Source organism: Numenius arquata, chromosome 2, assembly GCF_964106895.1.
Source record: "Numenius arquata chromosome 2, bNumArq3.hap1.1, whole genome shotgun sequence".
Taxonomy (NCBI): domain Eukaryota; kingdom Metazoa; phylum Chordata; class Aves; order Charadriiformes; family Scolopacidae; genus Numenius; species Numenius arquata.
Window position 1 is genome coordinate 81892645 of NC_133577.1, and position 18309 is coordinate 81910953.

Sequence of the window (18309 nt, forward strand, 5' to 3'; positions counted from 1 at the left end):
TTTTTCATTCCCTGGGGGTAAGGAGGCATTTGTCCTTGTTATATTTTTTAGATATTTTTGCTACAGGAAAAATCCTATGATTTTGAAGTATAAGAAGTAAATTCCTCCTTCTCCTTTATTCTATTTCCTAAAAGAGACTGAAACTCAAGAAGGAAGATCAAGTAGACACATTCACATATTTGACATTACCAGGATATGAACAGGGCTTCCGGCTGGAAACAAGAGGTTTCCTTTCCTTCCAGCTCCCTCTACTGCCTCTTTAATTCCTCTGTACTTTCAACCTAGTCCAACTGATTTCTTAGGTACTGATCAGTAAGACTGAAATTGCCTTATTTCAGGTCTGATGCTGCAGCTTTGAGAATGTTCCATATTAATTGGGAAAAAAAAAATAGGCTTGGACAAAGCTGTCAGAAAAGCAAAATCCCTGAACTGCTTTCCATTTAGCTGTTTAAAATTTGCTATCTTCTTTTGATTTTTTATTTATATGAAAGCAGCTTGATTCAAATGTTATCTTTAGAGCTGTACGTGTTTTTTAAAAAAAAGAAAAAAAAGAAAAAAAAAGCGCAATGACCAGACTTGTATTCCTGCTTTGTTGCCCAGCCCAGGGATAGATTCAAAACATCCACATAGTCAGGAAATAGGATGTCTAGTGATTATCTGCCTGCATCAATGCAGTCCACAGGCTGTCTGTAAATCCCAAATGCTCTTGTGGTATGTAACATCAAGCTCCTCGGTCAATTTGTATGCCTAGTATCAGACACATGGTGGCACTTGAAGGACAGACAGGATACATGCCAGTGGTCTGGCTGAGCCCCAAGTAACAAGTACGCTTAGACACATTACTTTCTCCTCTAACGGGATTCAAAGCACACACAAGCCTACACTATCTGCTTGCATCCAAACAGCATTACCATGAGAAAACGGTGGGCTCTGATGCAAGTAAATCCAAACAATATAGAGAAAACTCTAGCTACATTATGTGTCTCAGAATAGCCAATTACCGGTTTTTCTGTCTGTAAAGTGGAAATGGAAGTATTATGACGAAAGTGCTAGGAAATCCCCCTAATATCTATTTCTCGAAACAAAAATCTTTATTTCTTCTTTATTTCTTGAAACATTCAAGAACTATTAATACACATGCAATAAGGTTGCTTCTTGTCATTATGGTTTGAAGACCAAGCCAGTCTATCAAACTGAAACAGAGATGCTGCAAAACTTCTTCGTACCTCCCCCACAAGTTTGCCAAAACTTTCTTAATGAAGAATTAGTCTAAAAAGGATTCCACACAGGCGAAGATGGTGATGTGTGCTCAGCTATATTGGATGTTAATTCATTATCAAATTATAAGCAGTTGACTAACATCTAAAAGTATTCTTTTAATTATAGTATTTCATGTCTATCATTTCATACAAGTCTCTTTCTTTTATCTGGGAAATAATTAAGATTTGATTTGCTTTTGCATTTGGATCTATTGAATTTCAGTGAATGCAACCACAAAATTTCTAGCTGGGCTTTGTCATAATGAAAAACATATAATATTATGACTGAACATTTGAAATTTATGTAAAAATGAATTAATTTTAAATATATCTTCTAAAGCACTTTAGTATATTCAAAGAATGTTGGCAGATGTCTATCTGCCCCAAAACAAAATTAGCAAGGATTTACCCATTTTGGCTGGTGTTCTTGACAAAATTTTCAGCATTTCTGAACTCTACTGCTCCCTTAATTGGGAAGTCAAGAACACAGTGCATATTACATAGTTTGCATATGAAAATGAGTCACACAGAATTAATAGCCACTAATGTTTCCAATTATCTTAAGAAAACAATCTTTAAAAAGAATTAAGTGTGTAAATGCTAGCAGTTCCATAAATAACAAAAATCCTCTGCTAATTATAAAACACTGTATTTTTATAACACATTTCACGCCTTTTTTTTTTTTTCAGAATGCTTTTCACATCACAAGTCTGATCAAATTTCACAACCTGGTACTCTTTAAAATGAAATATGCCTATCTATAATTAACTATTATTTTAACTTTGTTTTCGCCAGTTACCTGTTTTCAGATATAGTCAAATTACTACTTGCAGAAATAACAGCTGCATTGGCAGTCAGTTGAGAAGAATTTGAAACAAAATAATCCCACATTGGTGCAAATGCTTCTCTGGCTAATGTGTAGTTGCCAGTCTGATAGGCTACCTACAAAAAAAAAAAACCCAATAACAAAAAAAATTTAGCAAGTTTCCATGATCAACAAATAACCAAGCCAAATATGATTATAGTATAAAGAAAGGTTTTAAAACTCCCCCTCCAACATCTAAATTTACAATTTCTGTAAGAATATTCTAAAATATTTGAATAGAACAGTAGTCGCAATCTTATTCTACTAATATTAATTTGCCTTCAGAATTAGCACCAGAGAAGGCAAAAGTGTTTCTTGGCTGTTAACCATGGATCTAACAGTCCTTTGTGGAATACTTTACAGGTATTGTGCTGCAGTTTTTGAAGGCATATTATTTCATCTAGGTTCATTTTACTTTTGCTAATACTGCAGAATGCCCTGCTGCTCTGGATAATGGGATGTAAACAAAGCCACACAAGTAGGCATAAATTAATGTGGATACCTCTTACTCTAGAAGTAGAAAACCTTCTAACAGTTCCCTATGATCTGATCTATAGGGCTAGACAATTTCACTTTTCTACATGTCACAATCTGTTTTAAATTTTCTTATTTAGAATACAGACAATTATGATAAAGGTCTGACAGAGTTTTTGTGGTCTTCCACAAGACACTACAAAAATAATTCCAATATGAAAATGTTTGGATTTGATACCTGGTAACTATACTGTAAGGATTAATAAGATGATTTCTAGCACTTGGTCTCAATCACAGAAATAAAAAAACCCCACAAATTATAAAAAGCAGAAAGAAGTTAAATGCAGTCTAAAAAACAGGAACTGGGATAAGAAAACTAGCTGAAAGACATCTTTCCCCTTAAACTGGAATTTCCAATAATTTTGAATGAAGAACCGAGTTACTGAAATATACCATTTGTTATGTTAAAACTGTGATTTGTGGTTATCAAGCTTTTGGGGAGGAAGCCTTGAGTTTTTACCTGAAGAAGTTTTAGAGCTACCAGTGAAAACAAGTAATTACAACCAAATTGAAGTACATGTTTATTATCAAAGACCCTAACCTTACCTCAGTTAGATAGGCTCGAACAGTAGTAGCAGAAAGAGGTGGATAAGCAAGGATTGGCTTAGTTGTTTCCCCAATGGCATCACCAATAAGTTTTCCATCAGAAGAATATGCTGCAACTGCAAATATGTATTTCTCATTGGGATCTAAGCCTTGTATTTCCAAGAGGCTTTTCCCATCAGCTGGTATCTATCAATAAAAATATTTTCTAGTTACATCCACTGTACATATCAAAAACAAATCTCAAACTCTAAACTTTTATTGTTAGATAAATCATTTAATGGTCTTGGATACAATCAAAGCACAACCTAGATTAACAGACATGACATGTCTCCACATAATATTAGGTTCTTGAAGACAATAAGAAAACAATGAAACAACAGGAAAAAAAAGTATTATTTTTCTCTGGAATGCAGTAGAGTATACAGAGCACATAACCTAGGAGAACAGTTAAGTACCAGGACCTGGAGTTTCTCTAAAAACTGCTTTCCATTATTTATATGAACTCATGGCTAACTGGGGAGGTCCCAATGGACTGGAGGGTGGCAAATGTAACACCCACCTACAAGAAAGGCAAAAAGGAGGATCCAGGAAACTATAGGCCTGTCAGCCTGACCTCAATACCAGGGAAGGTCATGGAGCAGGTCATCTTGAGTGCCATCACAAACCATATAATGGGCAACCAGGGGATCAGGCCTAGTCAGCATGGGTTTCTGAAAGGCAGGTCCTGCCAGATGAACCTGATCTCCTTCTATGACAAGATACCCGATTATTGGATGAGGGAAATGCTGTGGATATTATCTACCTGGACTTTCAAAAAGCATTCTACACTGTTCCCCATAGAATTCTAGTGTAAAAACTAGCTGCACATGGCCTGGGCGAGCATACGATCTGCTGGATCAAGCACTGGCTGTCTGGATAGTCCCAAAGAGTGGTGCTCAATAGAGTTAAATCCAGCTGGTGGCTGGTCACAAGTGGTGTTCCCCAGGGCTCAGTGTTGGGACCATTTCTGTTTAACATCTTCATTGATGATCTTGATAATGACATAGAGTGTATCATCTGTAAGTTTGCAGATGACACCAAGTTAAGCGGGAGTGTTGTTCTGCACGTGGACAGGGAGGCTCTACAGAGAGACCTAGATAGGTTGGATCGATGGGCCAACATTAATGGTATGAAATTCAACAAGACCAAGTGCCAGGTCCTGCACTTGGGCCACAACAACCCCATGCATCGGTACAGGCTTGGGGAAGTGTGGCTGCAAAGCTGCCTGGCGGAAAAGGACTTGGGGGTTCTAACTGACAAGTGGCTGAATATGAGCCAGCAGTGTGTCCAAGTGGCCAAGAAAGCCAATGGCATCCTGGCTTGTATTAGAAATAGTGTGACCAGCAGAAGTAGGGAGGTGATTGTGCCCCTGTACTCAGCACTGGTGAGGCCACACCTCGAGTATTGTGTCCAGTTTTGGGCACCTCAATACAAGAGAGATATCGAGGTGCTGGAGTGGGTACAGAGGAGGGCAATGAAGCTGGTGAAAGGCCTGGAGCATAAATCGTATGAAGAACGATTGAGGGAGCTGGGACTGTTTAGTTTGAGGAAGAGGAGACTGAGGGGTGACCTCATCACTCTCTATAACTTCTTGAAAGGACGTTGTAGAGTAGGTTGGTGCTGGTCTCTTCTCACAAGCAAATAGCAATAGAACAAGAGGGAATGGCTTCAAGCTGCAACAGGGTAGGTTTAGACTAGACATTAGGAAGAAATTCTTCACAGTAAGAGTGATCAGACACTGGAACAGGCTGCCCAGGGAGGTGGTTGAGTCACCATCCTTGGATGAGTTTAAGAGTCATTTAGATGTGGTGTTGGGGGATATGGTGTAGGGAAAAACTTTGTAGAGTAGGGTAGATGGTTGGACTCGATGATCCCAAGGGTCTTTTCCAACCTAGATGATTCTATGATTCTATGATTCTATAAAACATTTTTGTCCATTTGCACATTAATACAGTGAACGTGCGTGCTTGCAGTCACTGAGCTGGAAACATTCTACGCCTGAGCTATGCTTCCAGAGAAAGTGCATATGATCTCCTCCATACATGTCACATGCATGTATTAGACATGGGCAGAGGATGTTTCAGATCCTCTCAGCAGCATTAACAGGACTTTGGAGTTTGTAAATGTGTATAGAAACAATGTATTTTCAAGATCTTCTCTTCATTTTCCCTTCAAGTAATTGTCCACCTGAACTTTAACATCATGGTTCACTCCTAACAGGCTTTTCCACCTTCCCCTTCATAACCAGCACAACTTACAGAAAGGAAAGTTTTAGGGTCTTGAAACAACAAAAAACTGACACAGTGACTGAAGCACAACATGACAAATGAGATAACTGTAATGTAGCATCAACACTGCGCTGCTATTCAAATACTGTTTGCCCTTCATAAGGAGACCTCTGAACAACAGAAATCCCTTCAAATGTTGAGGCTAAATCCTGAACCAGCAGACCAGAAATTAGTGTAAGACAGTCTATAGTACCCCTTTAGAGCAAGCTTTTCTCAGGTTGGTAAGTTGATAAATCATTCCACCACTAAGAATTCTAAACCTTTTCTGTGGAGCAGGCAGATAGTGACTTTGTCTGCAGATCAGTATTTTGCAAAAGCATATCCTAAAGCAATCAGAAGCTCCATTGCTGAGACATATGCTTAACCTCAGGTCTGTGCATCTCCAGCACCTGCCAGAGCTTAGACAGTCAGTGGCTTGGATGGATTGCAGCGAGTTCACAGAAAGAACAGCAGGGTAAAAGTCTCCAACGAAACACTTAATTCCCCGGTAGTGAGATAGTATATTGAAACTAGCTCACTGGACATCGCAGGAAGCTTAATTCTCTGGATTTGATCATAAGAATATCAAGAATAACATCAAAGCCTCTATTGCCAGTAGCTACACACACGTCTTTTTATACACCTTCCTTTTTGGGGAGGAGATAGGGAGAACAGGTGCCAAGGGGAAGATTTCCTTTCCATCACCAAACACAAGTCTATCAGTGTTAGTATGGAGCTTGCTCACAAAACCAGGAAAGCTTGAAACATTGGGCAAAAGCTGTTGAGATCATTCTTCTGTCACAATGCAAAATATAGACCTGCCCTGCAAAGAACAGAGCTCTTCATCAAGATTTCCAGATGTAAAAATGATCACTTAGGTCTCAGACTACAGTAAAATTTGCTGGAGTGCATGTGCTGAAGCTTTTTTGCCCCTTTCTTAAAACGCAAAATGCAGAATATTTGGATGGATCACAGTTGTCATTCAGGTGGAGAGCGCAATAATGTGCATAAGTGAGTGAAAAAAAACTTTCTCAGTCTGTGCAGGAACATCAGAGTGTGATCAAAAGGCAAAAAACTACACTAACACAAAACAAAAAATCCAAAACAAATTTAGAAAATAAAATGAAAAATTGTAATGAAGAAATAATATTAAAGAATACTGACACAGTCATATGATCAGATAAGTAACCAAAGATGTGTGGGCTGATTTGTCGTATCACATGTTTACAGCGTGAAAGGGAAGGAGCAGGAACCTAGAAGTCAATCATGTCTGAACATGAAGGTTATTGAAGTAGTTATATTATCATGGTGCCAGAATTAAGTATGGTAAGGTCTTGTTAAGAAGAAATAGCTGATAGAAGTGACCCAATAATAAAAACTTTAAATCTTGTATCTGTTTAGAATTTCCTTTTTTTTGAATCCCTGGAAATAGCAGTGTCTGAGGCACACTCTATAAATAAATCATGTACTTTTTTTCTTTTGTATTTCTTAGATATCTCAAAAAATAACATCAGGGACAGAGACTTGTCTAACATGAAGCTTTTGAATCATTTAATTCATTATTCAAAAAACGGTTCCCAGACCTTTTTTGGGGGTTTTGGTATGCCTTCAGCCTATCAAAATTTCAATTGCTTAAAATAAAGATCAAAAGGTTTGTGAAAGTCTTGGCCAGTTACTTGATTAAAACAGATGTCAGATGTATACATTTAGAAAGCTGGAGGTTTTTAAAGGAAGAGAGAATGACCTAAAGGAGTTCTACCTCTGTCTTACCTCTTCTCCTGCATTTGGAAGTTTATTGTTATTTAACCTTACTTTCATATTACTTCCTCCTGCTACAGAGCCAAAAATACTGTACCATGAAACCTTTGAAGAAAACGAAAACAAAATGAGTTGATACATAATAGTATTTCCAACTTTTGCCTAACGCATAATGTACTAATTTTGTGAAAACAGCCTCTGAAAAAAAAAAAATTGGTTATAAAAACGTATAGTCCAACTGCACTAGAAACATTAATTGATTTAGCTGGAGAACTAGATACACTACAGTGGGAATAAAAGCAGATGACTCCCTATTATACTATCTCCTACCTTGAGCTACCCTATACCTGCTGTAGATTTAAAGGAATCTAGATCTCTTATTTGATCCTTGCAATGGTATTCTTCTAAAGTTGACATCAGCTTCTGATTCAACAACTGCTTGAGGACAAATCCTTAAAAGCAGGCAACAGAAATGCAGATATGATGTAATGCAGTAATATTTTCTAGACAAGCTATGCTCTTACTTCCTGATGAAATCAATTCTTTTTTAATGCCATCGAGCTGCTGGTAATCTTATTGGGCATATAATCTACACTTTTCAATGTCTTCAATCAAGGAAGGATGTGAGCATGCATTCCTGGATCAGTGCTAAGTCATGTCCAGTGAGATCACGGAACATGGACGCTAATTTTGATTTCATCTCTGCAGAACTGGACAGATGGATTTCAGTAAGTTATGCATCTGATGAAGTTCTCTTGCGCTAAACTTCTTCTATTAAGTACTATACTTTCTATTTCCTTTCAGTAGACATTTAAGCAGACTCGAGGTTTGGCAGATGAGGTCATTTTTCAACATATAAAAATTCTGAACAACTAAATTGTTCATTTTTCTTGTAATACACATGATTTTTCTTGCAATGAATCCTGACTGGTTTTCAGAAGGAGATATTGAAATAGAGGAGATTATTTTCAGCAAATGAGCAACTTTTAGATCAGGAAATTTTAGAGATAATTCAACTTCTAGTACAAGAACTATACATGTTTAATTAAATCCTAAGTATCCATTTCCAGTTAATAAGTTCTTCATAAAAAATATCTTTCATGTCTGTTCAACAGCTACATGTATCTGTTGTGGTTTAACTGCAGCTGGCAACTAGGATGACGCAGCCGTTCACTCACTCCTCTCTGCCCCCCCAGCAGGGTAGGGAGAAGAGGGAGAAAAACGAAAAAAAAATCTCATGGGTTGAGATCAAGACAGTTTAATAGAAGACTAATGGAAGAGAATAATAATAATAATAGTAAAAGAATATACAAAATGAGTGATTCAATACAATTGTTCACCACCCAACAATCAATTCCCAGCCTGTCCTGAGCAATGATCGTGGATTCCTGCTCCCTGGCTAACCCCCATTTATATACTGGGCATGACATCTATGGTATGGAATATTCCTTTAGCCATCTTGTCCTGCCTATGCACCCTCTCAGCTTCTATGGGAAGCTGAAAAGGTCATTGACTTAATATAAGCATTACTTAGCAACAACTAAAACAATATGTGTTATCAACATTATTCTCATACTAAATCCAGTATGCTACTAGGAAGAAAATTAACTCTATCCCAGCTGAAACCAAGGCAGAATCTTTAGCAAAAAAAAAAAATTCTAGAATATCTGGGCTCAGATTATGAAAATAATAATCTCATTGCACCATCTAGTGGCCCAATATGTTACATTCACTCTCCTGTATTGAACAAAATGAAGTATTAACACTTAACTAAAACAGATGAACTAACAGAATTTAAAGAATTGTATTTTTTTATGTTCATTAGGGATACAAATAAAGCACATTTCCCTAATTGATTTATTTGAAATTCACTAATCAAACTGCGATAAAACTGCAAGGTATAAAACAACTGTTAATATAAACTTTCTTAACACTATTAATAAGATTTGAGTTTCTACTGGTTTTATACACATCGTTATTTTGAAGCAGCTTGCAAAATCACTATGAAATTCCTTCCCCCAAGAAAACTGCAGCTACAAATTTTTCATACTTCAGCCTGTTTGGACACTTTCAGGACCTATAAACGAGAATAAGGTGATTTGGAACAGACAGCATGGATTTACCAAGGGCAAATCATGGCTGACCACCATGATTGGCCTCTGTGACAAAATTACTTGATTTACAGAGGAAGGGAGAGGAGTAGATGCCATTTACCTTGATATTAGCAAGGCATTTTTTCAACACTGTCTCCCAGCATTCTTATATTCAAGTTAGGATGATACAGTATGGGGGAGTGAACAGATAAATGGGTAAAACAATGGGTGGAAGGTCAGACTCGGAGAGTAATTGTTAATGGTGGCACTCTACCTGGAGAGTGGTAACAAGGGGAGCACTACAAGGGACTATCCTGGGACCTGTCCTTTCTAATGTCTTTACAATGACCTAATGAAAAAAGTGAGCACACCCTCACCAAGTTTGCGGATGATGCCAAATTGAGGGCAACAGTTGATATCCTTGAGGGCAGGATTGCTATTCAGAGGGATCTAGAGAGCCCACAGGAATGGGCCAAGAGGAACCTCATGAAATTTAAGGACAAATGCAATGTCTTGCACCTGGGAAGGAAGAATCCCTTGCAAGGACACAGGCTGGAGACTGACTGGCTGGAGAACAGCACTAAAGGGATCTGGGGGTCATGTTAGACAGGAAGCTGAACATGAGCCAGAAATGTGCCATGGCATCAAAGCAACCTAAAAGCATCTTGAATTTTATTAACAGAAGTACAGTTAGGAGATTGAGGAACATTTTTATTCCCCTCTGCTCAGTACTCCTTAGACTACATCTAAATACCAAGGCCAGTTTCCCTCCTGCCCCCCATCATTCTAACAAGAAATATTGAACAACTAGAGTGATTACAGCAGAGCACCACCAAGATGAGCTGGAGCTCTAGCCCTGTGAGAAGAGGCTGAGAGAGCTGGGCTTATTCTTCCTGGAGAAGAGGTCGCTTCGGGGTATCTACCAGGAGCCCTTGAGTGCCTGCAAGCAAGTGATGAAGAAGATGTAGCCAGGTTTTTCACAGTAGTGCATGGAAGGAAGATGAAAAACAATACACCTAAATTGAAGCAAGAGAGATTCCAATTCTACATAAAGAAAAAAGTCTTCCCCATGAACAGGCTGCCCTGTTGGAATAGGTTGCCCAGAGAAGCTGTTCAGTCTCCATCCTTGGAGTTTTTCAGAACTGACTGGATAAAGCCATGAGCAACCTGGTCTAATTTCACAGCCAACCCTACTTTGAACAGAAGGTTGGACTAGAGACCTCTCCTAAAATCCCTTAAGATCCAAGTAGTTCTGTGATTCTACATGTTAAACAGAAGGTAGATTTTTTTCCACCTAACTGTGGCACTTCACTGTTGTCCTTTCTTGCATCATATGATGCAACAGCCTTGCATCTCTTCTGAGGGCAACTAGGAGTATGTCAGCCCCTAAGCAAGAGAATGAGCTTTTGGCAAGTAGAATAAGTAAGCGTTACACAACAAAAAGATCATGATGCATGAGGCAAAGAAAGTTTCATGCAAATGTGAAGATCAAAACAATGAGTCACAATTGAGTCAGAAGGGGAAAAAAAGGCAGACTTAATCAAGTCAGAATAACATAATCTTCTCAAGAACAACAGAGAGAACTGTGATGGTATAGCACTGCTGCTCTCTTGTGTATTGTTTAATTATTTCTTATGCAGTCATCATGAAAAACATTACCTGAGTATCTGAAGAGAATGGGGCTGGTTTAAATGTCATGGAGCAATGTGATCTAGAAAGTAACAGAGGAGGAGGAGGAGTCCTGCTTTTCTTCTTGCTGCTCATAGCTTCTGTGAGACTGTGATATAATGCACTTTGTTCAGCTTCAACTTGCTCAATTAGAGTTAGTGCTTCCTATGATTTAAATTAAAACAAAAGGGAAGAACTATTAGAACATAACAACCAGACTGATTTAACACTTAGAAATGGTTTTCAAAATGACCTTATAAAAAAATTCACTGCTATGTAGAAAACTTTTTGTAGATTTTTGTATCATGCTACATCCTAAATTAGGATGAATGGTACTTTGTCTAAACCTTACATATGCAGATTAATTTCACAATGTACAATAAAGGGAATGCAGGGTTGCATATGAAAGAGGCAGGGCTGAGGCATATCCAGTTTTGGAAGAACCTATAGGAAAAAAGACAGTGATGATGCATGATGAAAAATAATGCTGATTAGCAATTAGCAGCAACCAGTAATTAGCTCCAACAAGAAACAAAAAAGATATAAACTCTTATTTAGGAGAGAGCTGGAGTCCTAATCTGTGGAATTCTTGAAGGAGCTGTGGAAGTGATTACACTGATTTTCTGTACTCCAGAAATAGAGGAAAGAAATAAAGTCCAGAAATAAAGAAAAGGGAGGAGAATGCAGGGGTGGAAAAAGTAGGGCTAAAACACTTCCCTTGGTGGGAGCTGACTGACAGTCTATTAGTGTCTTCCAAAAATGTGGGGGCCTCCTGCACACAGCGATTATGTGGCCATTTGGTTGGAGATCAGGGTACATTTCCTTCTTCCTGGACTGAATGGCAAATTGGTAGGTTTCTTCACCTTGTTTGCATTGTCAGGATAAGAGAAACTTAACTTGGAAATTTAATATTCAGAGCTTAGTACTTTTATATCTTTACTTGTGGCAGCTGTTCAGTACAAATCAAAGCCAAAAAACCAGCTCCCAGAGATTAAGAAATCGGGGATGCCTTGGACAAATTACATTCTTTTGGAAGAAGACAGAGATGATATATTTCTACAACTAGTTTCATTTGAAAGATTTTAGTACAATACACTGGACCAAGGGTTTAGGCTGAACTGAGTCTGAAAGATAAACCGAAAAAGAAAATTGCAAGTTATAGGTTATTCAGTGACAGTCCTGTAATTTATACAGAAATGGGGACCTAAGATTTAATAAAGCCTTAATCACGTCACCTAGCTCATGATTTGCACATCCCCTCACTTCAACCTACTCTGTTTAAACTGGGTTTGCATCCACCCTAGGGAGAAATGTTTAAGGAATAATACATGATAAAGAACAAAATATGGAATGACTCTTTCCCTTATACTCCTTATATTCAACTTTTGCAATCAGTAATTAGAAACTTCATTGCTTCCTTAAAAATTATACTTCCTTGTAGTAATCTGTGCGATGATACAATTTTTAATTAAAAGAATCACAGACTCATTCTTCTCTGAGGACATATTTCTTATTATGATGTTCTGTGATAAAAAAAGGCAAAATTGTCTACTCAGAAGCATGAAAGGTATGGATTTGCTGCTCATGAAGTAGGCACCACCCACCTCAAGATGGAAAATTAATTAAGCATATAATTAAATATTTCATCATAGTACAAATATCAAAGAAGATCATGCTAATTTTGTCCAGGCAAAGTTAATTCTGACATTTTCTGGCAACTGGCTGCAAATATATTATATACTTTTATCTACATATTTCTCTGTGAAAAGCACACAACCACAAAACCACAAAGTCTTGGGAATTGCTTTTACGTCTTCATTGGTGACTACAGTTACAACTTTCATACCATATCACTACATCTTATATTCATAAATACCATGCATTTTTCAAATGTATGAGCTTTTTGGGTGCATGTCTTTTCTGATCCAGTTTTCACATTCTTCTGACATAAAAGATCATCACAAAATCATAGAATGGTTTAGGTTGGAAGGGACCTTAAAGATCATCTAGTTCCAACCCCCCTGCCGTGGGCAGAGACACCTCCAGCTAGAACGGGTTGCTCAAAGCCCCATCCAGCCTGGTCTTGATACGTGTGTTAATTACCATGCTTCCAAATTTGTAGCACTTCAAAGAAAAATACTTTCTAGTAACTTCTTGTTTAAAATACTTTTTTCATATATTATATAGTGAGAATTGCAGATTCTGTTATCTGTTGTATAGGCTATAAAGAAATTTTATGCCCCAGTGATGAGAAGGCAATTTTCATGGGCAGATGCTGGTACAAAGTTCAGTGGAAAGACTCCCATTGATTTCAAAAGACTTTGAAATGAGCCCATGAAGAATCTTTTAGGCTCAATAAATTCCAAGATCTGCAACTTCTAAACTGTTTATTTAATAAGAATAAAATAAAGTCCATGTCATCATCACTAGCCAAAGTAATCCAAGACAATTTATAGATCTCGGAAAAAGAAGGATCTTGAAGGTTGCAATGGGGAGGAGGAAACCTCCATGACATTTTGGAAACTAATAGGTTCATAATTTCAATAGATGATTAAGTGTAGAAAGAAAGATCATCTCGTCTTTCAGGTTTCCTGCAATCTGCATGTGTGCACAAAATGTGGGGATATGCTCTTTCCTTGTTTTAAGTCACTTTATTCTTTCATCATAATGAAACTTTTCAGGGAAAATTTGACAACATGTGTTAAAAACACCCAAAGGCCCTAAAGTTCCTTCCATTTTTCTTCTTTTTGTAAGGAGTAATGTAAGTCTTAATTATACAGAACACAAAAAACTGTGATAATGATAAAGAATTTCTACCATAAGATTTTTTTATTACCTCCAGTAGCTGCCTTTGGGAAGATGTGGTTAACTCTTCAGGGAACTTCTGTGCAGCCTTTTGCATCAAAAAGATTGCTCTAGATAGCTTATTCTTTTTTATTTTTCTCATTATAAGTGCCTCTGTAAAATAGATAAGACATTTATAAAACAGCAGCAATAATTTATTGTACTCCTAAAATCTTAATTAATAATCCTTACCTGTTAAATAATGGAAATCTTTAATGTTCTTCACATGAGACTTGCTAGACTTAAGACTTCTGTCATCCTTTTGAGCACCTATGTGGGAAGGAAATCCCTAGTTATTCATTCTGACAGCACTACTGAGAAAATTTCAGTGAGAAAGGTTAATACATAGTTTTGTAGTAAAGCTCTGCTCCATCTCATGTTCTTTTCTTTGGTTCAAGAATTTCTTGGACTGATCATGCCACTAAAAATATTCCACCCTCATGCTCTAACATCTTCAGTAGTTATACTAACATCACAGGAAAAAAGGGATCTTCATCATAGGGGGAGCACAGGGGAGCTCTGAAGTGTCAAACTAATACTAGCTTTTAATTTAAAAAAAAAAAAAAAAAAAACAAGAAACCACCAGGAATAGGAAACCAAGAAGAGCTTTTTCAGAAGGCATTTGGCAAGAGTGGAATATCTGCTGACTGGGAAAAGATAAGGACAATTTCACAGGAGTAGAAATTCGGATTACAAAGATCATTGAATAAAATATTCAAGTTATTCACTAGAGAGAAAATTTGCATTACAGAAAAAAAAAATTCTGCAGAGCATCCCCCAATTCTCTATTACTGACACTGTAACAGCTAATATCATAACTGAAATACCACAGCAAACTGTCCAGGAATCAAGTCCAGCAGTTGTTAGCAAAGTTTAACTCCCGTCGGTTGAGCAGAGGTTAGAGACTAGCATCGTGTGGTAAATCTAAATTCTGCAAATTCTGTAGATTATTTTTGTCTCTACGTGGCATACAGACTGCTCAACATCAGCTCCTCTTCAGAAAGCAGATACTCCTTTATTTCTTAGTACTACATACTATATTAATAGAGGACTCTAGCCAAGCTATGAAGATCATTTAGCTTTACTGAAACCTACCTTGTGTGATTTTAAGAAGTTTCACAGCTATTCGATGTTGGGCCTGAATGAGCTCCAAGTGCAAATCCATTACAAAACCATTATCTGTTCCTGTCTTATCATTACCACATCCCAAAACAGAATTCAAATACTGATCATTTGAATCCACCTAATAAATAAGAAGCAGCGATTAAGCAAACACAAACTTTTATTACTCAGCTTACTGCATTTATCTTGACATTGATATTATTTCAGTATTATTTTTTCAGTAATATTATTCAGTAAATTTACAAATACTGGAATTTGTCATATCTGTGTAATATACAGTCATTTAAGAAAATATTGAAAGAAGAAAAATGACTATATGGAGAAAGCATGGATGACAGACAAAGAAAACTAGACAAAACCAGAATCAAGAGGAAACTGGATTTATAATAAATATGAAACTGCAGAAAAAATGTTTTATTGTGTTACCAGTCCAGAAAACAAAGATCATATTGGTGTAGAATGATAATATTTAGAAAATCTGAACTCTCCTCAACAGCAAAAATTAATTTTAATAATAGACAGTTGTGAGCAATAAATATGAAAAGGATTCCTGCTTTTATTTTGTAAGAAAGAGTTACAAATTCTAATTATTTCCAAAAGAAAATGACAAAGAAAGCCTAAAAGAGTTTATAGTTTATTACAGAAAGAGAAAAATACTATTTCTACTACACAAAGGCTTATTTTTCCTGTTCTCTTCTTACATGAAGCAGGAACATGAGGTATATTTGATAATGCCAATATTTCTAAGCGTGAAGAAAATATGAGTTGTGCGTCATCAAAATCCAATACATTATTTATAGATTTTGTTGCAGAGTAGCTTTTTGTAGACTTTACCTTTGTACAGCAGTTGTCAAATATCGACTTTCCATCTGGTAGAAGGGTCATTAAGCGAGATGTGTTCATTCCACTAATTGCTTTTTCAAGACTTTCATAAGCAATTTGTAATTGTTCTGTAGGACTTTTCTGAAAACACATACAAACGCATTTTATTAGATAACAACATTAAAAGCTATAATATGGACTGTCAAAAATGTGGACTATTTTTAGCTATTGCAGTTTAAACTGTCAAATAATCTTTACATAGTCACTGCTCCCATTGCTTTCATATACTAATATCAATGTTTTAAATTTCAAGTATTTTTAATTTTCAAGGACTGATTTTCCTTCAGATCTCAAAAACCATTTTACTAACTCAAAAAGGTAACTTATAGAAGAATGAAACTGAACTTAGAGAATTAACTTGACACAGTATTTTTCACAAGCAGTTCAATGTTCCATTAGATGGATGCTGTTAAAAAAAAAATCACTGATTTTTTAGAAAATAACACCTTTAAGTAGACTCTCACTGAATTAAATCTTCTCCATGTGCATAAGCATTAAGACATATCATTAACAAAATTCCTGAATCTTCAGACTAATGTATGCCTTCTCTTCTTAATGTGTTTTAGTAAGTAATTTTGAACTATTTGATTGGGCACTTCTGCAAACCGCTGAGCACTGAACTGACTGAACAAAGCAAGGACACTCAGGATGTTCTGTCTATTCCACATCACCCTTACAAAAACAAACAAGCAAAAGCAAAACCCAAAATATTTTCCTAAATGAAGCAAGGACTAAAGTTTGTATGATCTTTAAAAAATGCACTATTAAGCCATTTAAAGGTGGTATTATACATTGGCATGATAGAGTGCAAATCAGCATGATCACACTGTAAAAAAGTTTCAAATAAAACTTCTTCTGTATCACAGATTACTATAAACGACTACAGGAAAATTTTCAGATTTTATTTCACTTGGAAAAATATCTTTGCTTTTTTCCTCTGCACTAGCATGACTGTGTGAAACATTTCAGCTTTATAAAACTACAAATGTATTTATAAATACAATATTCTATAAATATTGTATGAATAAATACAAAATTGTATGAAAAGTTTCAAGCAGAAATAAGTGGTCTTATGCTATTCAAAAACACTGAATTAATGAAAATGAATTAGTCATTACCATCAGTATTTCAGGAATATCACAGATTTGATCTTGCAAGAGAGAGGCACTTCTTATTCCTTTTTTGTAGGAAGAAAATCAGAAAGTGAAAATGAAATATACTCAGAAAATTTTAGTACCATTTGATTAGCTCTACTACTAACAAACATCTGGCATAATTCAGTTCTTCTGTACCTGACTATGAGAGGTAATTATTGTTTCTTCAAAAGCTTTTGGGGATTTAAACACAATAGCTACATATGTACAATTACACTAATTCAGTGTACGATTATCCAATAATGCAGTATTTTTAAATGCACCCAATATTTCATAGCAACATTATATCCAAGCCAATGAAACCTGGAATCATTTTGTAGTTCCTCACATTGTTGTAGCATTCATACCAATTTTCCATGTTTAAATAAATTCAAATCTATTGTTATCTAATTCACAGTAGTTTGAATGCTAATTTAATTTATAGGAGGATTTTTAAATAGGTAAGGTCGTATTTTTATGATATATATACTATTTCAATTTAATATTCCTTGAAGGGGTATTATCACCCTTTTAATGTTCTTTTGGATTGTTTAAATTATTTTCGTTTATAAAGAATGCATCCAGAATTATGTTTAACTTTCCACGACAAGAGGAAGCAGCCAAAACAAGAGGAAGCAGCTTCTTTGATCTTGTTTGCAGCCCTCTAGCCTGTCAAAATTTTATTTCTTCACCAAAATAAATTCATTTTTTGCCCTTTCAGAGGGACAACCTTCTAGCCACTCCTGTACTCTTTGTGCCACTTTTGCCTGTTTATTTCTGATTGTTTACTGTCTCTTTCTTGTAAACAAGAAAACCTATATTCACTCAGCATTCATTCAGTAAAAAGCCTCTTCTCAGCATAAACATGTGCTTGATTCACTATTTATCATCCTGTTTTGACCAATGACTCCGATCTATTCAGCTTTTTTCCCTCCAAAAAGACGTTTAAACTGAATTAAAAAGAATAGCAGTGATGCTACAATGAGGATTCATCCAATCTCCATTATAATGGTACAATATTCATAACATCACAGAAAACAATACCTACTGTACCTTTATAATGAGTAGTAGTGTTCCAAGATATTCTTACTTTCAAAAGAGCTATAGGTATTGTCATTCTCTTCTTTGCTTAGTTATGCTTTAAACTGATCCTTAAAATCTACTCTCTAGTTACTGTAAAACATTTATGAGCAGAACGATTCATATTCCAAGGTCCCACATCCACAACCACAGAAAACTTTTAAAAGTATGTCTAAGTATTCATATTTTACAGCATTAGTCCAGTTTTGGAAGGAAATT

The 18309-nt window shown here is 36.2% G+C and overlaps 1 protein-coding gene across 1 annotated transcript in view; it reads right to left on the minus strand.

Moving 5' to 3' along the window:
- Positions 1 to 18309, minus strand: part of CFAP54 (cilia and flagella associated protein 54) — a 111018-nt gene that overhangs the window by 66448 nt on the left and 26261 nt on the right. The window contains exons 16-24 of the mRNA XM_074168264.1: positions 16996 to 17054; positions 15830 to 15958; positions 14969 to 15116; positions 14066 to 14143; positions 13866 to 13987; positions 11021 to 11194; positions 7281 to 7373; positions 3205 to 3390; positions 2059 to 2201 (exon numbers count right to left, since the gene is read on the minus strand). Of these exons, the coding sequence (XP_074024365.1) occupies positions 2059 to 2201; positions 3205 to 3390; positions 7281 to 7373; positions 11021 to 11194; positions 13866 to 13987; positions 14066 to 14143; positions 14969 to 15116; positions 15830 to 15958; positions 16996 to 17054 (1132 nt within the window). The remainder of the gene's footprint in view (positions 1 to 2058; positions 2202 to 3204; positions 3391 to 7280; positions 7374 to 11020; positions 11195 to 13865; positions 13988 to 14065; positions 14144 to 14968; positions 15117 to 15829; positions 15959 to 16995; positions 17055 to 18309) is intronic.